This window comes from Echinops telfairi, unplaced genomic scaffold (genome assembly GCF_000313985.2).
Source record: "Echinops telfairi isolate 266 unplaced genomic scaffold, ASM31398v2 ScPeMD7_2565;HRSCAF=3150, whole genome shotgun sequence".
NCBI lineage: Eukaryota > Metazoa > Chordata > Mammalia > Afrosoricida > Tenrecidae > Echinops > Echinops telfairi.
In genome coordinates this window covers 12447325-12451474 of record NW_022106463.1, presented here as the reverse complement: position 1 = coordinate 12451474, position 4150 = coordinate 12447325, and the positions used below count along the sequence as shown (strand labels likewise).

Sequence of the window (4150 nt, the reverse complement as noted above, 5' to 3'; positions counted from 1 at the left end):
ACCCTTGAGCCCTGCTATTCCCCTCACAGAGGGGTGGGGGACCGTACAGGGATGGTAGAGGATGTCCAGTGGGGCTTGGAGGAGGGGCCACGGCGGTTTCCTTTCAGCCTCACCGTTTGTGCATCCTCATACTTCCTGCCATTTGCGAATTTTACTTTGGAAAAAAAAGGTGCTAAAATCATCTGAACTACTTGTGTGTCGTTCTGTCCAGCTGCCCTAATCACACCGCACAGGACAGGAGAGCATGGCCCCGGCCCTGGCCACAGGGAACTGAGGCTCTGGCCCGAGCAGACTGACCTGCTAGGGCTGCGTCGGGACAGGACATGGTGAAGCCCAGCTCCTGGCTGGGGACTGGGCCCCTCATCTGGAGAGAGGCTTCTCCGGAGGACACCGTTGCCAGTGTCATCAGCCACGACCTTGGAGGATCTGGAGACGGACCCGCTGCGATGCTGCCAGCAGCCAGAGGGCAGAATCCTGGGCCAGGGTAGACAGGGACGAAGGGGACAGGGTCTTGGGCAGACCCCTCCTGGTCCATCTCACCACGTGGCAGGGACCTGCTGACACAGCAAACACTACTTCCCGTGGGCTGAGGCTCCTCGGCCAGAGTCTGGAAAGAGACTCCAGCCAGTGTGGGGATCTGGGTCCCTTGGGCACAGTACCTGGGAGCTGCTGGCTCTGCAGGTATTTCAGGAAAGCCTGAGGCAGGGGCCAGCGGTGCCCATAGTCCCCGGGAGGTCTCCATGGTCTGCGGAGACGCGGTTTCTGCAAGTCCTGTTGGCAGCACAACAGTCAGATAGGGGAGGCTCAGCAACAGCCGAGCCTGTGCCCCCTTCCCACAGGCTCTGCCTGAGGGGCCCAGCAAGTGAGAGCCAGTCTGAACTGCCTGCTCTCCCACCAGTCCCTGGAGCACAGGGCAAGCTAAGCCCAGAGACACAGAGCTGTCAGCTCATTCCCCGTCCCCACAGGCTCTGCCTGGGCACCACAACAAGGGATGCAGGAAAGGAACACAGGGTGAGCCAAGTCAGCATCAGACAGATGGGGAGGCTCAGCGGCAGCCCAAGCCTGTGCCTCCTTCCTGCAGGCTCCACCCTGACAACCCAACAGACGACGTCAAGGCCAACTGCCTGCTCTGGAGAACGGAGCACAGGGCGAGCCAAGCCCAGAGACAGAGCAGACAGACAGGGAGGCTCAGCGGCAGCCCGGGCCTGTGCCTTCTTCCTGCAACCTCTGCCCAGGCATCCCAGAAAGTGAGAGCCAAACCCAACCAGCGATACCCCGGCCGTCCCTCCTCTGAATCAATGGCGCACAGGACAAGCCACGCCAACCACGGCTGCTTACCTCCCACCCTCCGTCACAAGGGTGAGGGTTAGCCCTCCACACACTAAGGGACTGCAGCCCCCCACCCAGGCCAGGCCCAGCACCCACCACATATGACCCATGTCTAGCCTTTGCCCAGCTTCCGTCTCAGCAACCTCTTTCCCACTGAGAAATGACCTGATGCTGTGGACCCCAGGCCAGCTGAAGGGCCGATCCTGCCTGAGCAGTTGGGGGAGTGGTTACAGGAAGGGAGTCCCAGTCATGACGGAGGTCATAGGAGGTGGGATCACAGGGAAAGGGATCACAGGTAGGGTCCTGTGATCTGGAGGAGGCTCCAGGGGGTGGATCACAGAGAGGGTCCCAGTCTCCGCCCGGAGGAGAGTCCGTGAGGACTAGCAACACCCCACACCACAGGAGGCTGGGCTCTGGAGCCCCTCACCTGGCCACTGGGGCCTCACCACACCCTCAGGGTCAGCACAGGGGTCCCCTGAGGGGCCAGGGGGCTTTGGAGCACTCCCAGAGGCAGCATGCCCATCCTGGGTTGCGGTCCCTGGGTCTGGCTCCGAACGCTGCAGGAGAGCTTTCTGTCTCCGGCGGTAATTGGCAAACCAATTGTAGACCTGCTCAGCCGACAGGCTGGTCTCCAACGACAAGGTGTCCTGTGGGGACAAAAGAAGTTGTGCCCGCCTCACCCCACACGGCTCTTCCAGGGAAAGGAGCCACGGCCACCTCACCCTCTGCACCCGGGCCAGTCCTACTCTGAGCAGGAGCCCTGGGGGACAAGCGACCAAGTCCTCCCCGCCCAGCCCATAAAGGGAGACCCTCCGTCCCAGGCAGGTCCCCCCGCACCCAGCAGGAGGGAGGTGCTCAGGGCCTCTGGGTGCTATGGCGCCAGCTCCCTCATACCCGCTGGGCCTTGTCCGGGTAGGGGCTCACGGCCAAGGCGAAATCCCGCAACTTCTTGCGCACGTCCCCGGAGAAGTGCCGGCTCCTCAGGCCCTCGGGACAGAGGGACGGGGGCGGTGGGTTCCTGGGTGAGGACAAGAGGGCGAGGTCGCCTGACAGGACCCCAAACTGTCCGCTCTGTCCCAGGGCCAGGCCCCACCCCTAAGAAAGGGCCCCCAGGTTCTTCCTCAGGAGCCCTCTGTGCTCACTTCAGGGGCAACGAGGAATTGTCGACAGAAACGAGACCCAGAGAAGGTGCTCCATCAGGGACGGGAGCTGGCGGTGCCCCGTCCTGTGCCCACCCACGGCATCCCTGGGCTCCTTCTGTATGGCCTCCACAAGACCTCCCCACCTCCCCTCACCTGTGTGGCTGGACCCCGACCCCACGGGCAACCCAGAACTCTGAGTGAACGCACTTCTTCCTGCAGCGGAAGGTCTGCAGGGGGCTCAGTGTGTCCACGCCCAGCCTCCTCATGGTCATGTGGTAGTGGATGTCATTCCAGGCCTCCACCAGCTCCAAGCTGCCCCCGGGCACCCGGCAGCCCTGTGGAGGGAGAGCCTGGCTGAGCCCTGGAGGCAGGCCTGTGGGGCCACCAGCCCAGCACCCAGCCCTGGGCAGATGCTGGCGTTAGAACCGCTGGTGAGGGGTGCCCCTGGGCGGCGGGACACCAGGGTCGACAGTCCTCCTGCCCCTCCTGTCCAGCATCCATCCGCGTATGACAGTAGCAACGTGGATGGTGAGTTAGAAGCGTGGACCACACATGCGTGCTGACAATGTCCCGGGTCCACGAGCCCCAGAGAACAATGCAAGTCTGGGCGGAGGGTGGAGGTCTCACCCTGAGAAGGCTCGCTCCGCAGACAGGACCTGGTGTGACTCTCAGGCATCTCTTTATCTGCCAGGGGCTGGGCCCAGGCAGGCCGGGCACGGTCCCGGGTCACACACCCTTCCCGTCAGAGTGCTGGGCTGGGCAGGGCTGAGTGAGCAGCGGAGGGAAGAGGGTTTTCCCAAGAAGGGAACGCCAACCTCAAATCCACTGACCTCTGTACTCCTCCCGCCCATCCGCGGGCCCTCCAGCTCCAGCAGCCAGCAGGCCAAGAGAGACGGTTTTCCGAGGAGCAAACCCCTGGTCTCCAATCCACTGACTTCTGACCCTCCTGCCCACCCTGCAGGGCGCCCTACCTCCAGCAGCTTGCAGGCCGCCTGGTGCTGCTCCCGCCGGTCCAGGACGAGCACGCACACCAGGATCACAGCCTCGCTTTCTAGCAGGTACAGGCGGAGCGGGCTCCTCAGCACAGCCTCCACCAGGGGCCCTGCCTGGTCCAGGTCATCCTCCAGGTCCCGGCACAGCCTTCCGGCCAAGGCCACCAGCTCAGCCGGGGGTGGCCGGTCGGGCCTGCTCTCGCTCTCCTCCAGCAGCATCAGAAACCGCTGCATCCCGTCTCAGGCTGGGGGCCTCTGCAGTAACACTGAGGGCAGTGGGGGGCACAGACCACACACTCAGAGCACCACAGGGCCAGTCTTCAAACCAGCCTGTTGAGTCTCATGTCACCAAGAGCCAAGAACCCTCCTGAGAGGCAGGGTGTGTATGGCTTGCTGACACTTCCTTTCAGTCCCCAAAGGCTGTTGCCAGAGCCATGGACAATAGGCTAAGCCAGCCAGCCACACTGTCCCTCATTTCTCTGACACTGTGGGGACCTAGGAGTCCTGACTGTGCAGTGGTTGCACACTGGACAAAACATTCCACCTCTCTCCCGTGGGGTGGCTGGTGGCTTCGAACTGCAGACCTTGTGCACTGCAGCCCAACATGTAACCACTATGAGATCCGGGCTCCTCTCTACCACCAAGTCAACGGCTCCAAACCACTAGTCACTCCACCATTGAAAGACT

At 62.8% G+C, this 4150-nt stretch overlaps 1 protein-coding gene across 1 annotated transcript in view; it reads right to left on the bottom strand.

Annotated features, from left to right (window-relative positions):
- Positions 1-3837, bottom strand: part of ANHX (anomalous homeobox) — an 11329-nt gene extending 7492 nt beyond the window's left edge. The window contains exons 1-5 of the mRNA XM_045294005.1: positions 3443-3837; positions 2679-2806; positions 2224-2347; positions 1757-1976; positions 298-771 (exon numbers count right to left, since the gene is read on the bottom strand). Coding sequence (XP_045149940.1) covers positions 298-771; positions 1757-1976; positions 2224-2347; positions 2679-2806; positions 3443-3697 — 1201 coding nt within the window. The 5' untranslated portion in view covers positions 3698-3837. The remainder of the gene's footprint in view (positions 1-297; positions 772-1756; positions 1977-2223; positions 2348-2678; positions 2807-3442) is intronic.
- Positions 3838-4150: the final 313 nt, after the last annotated feature.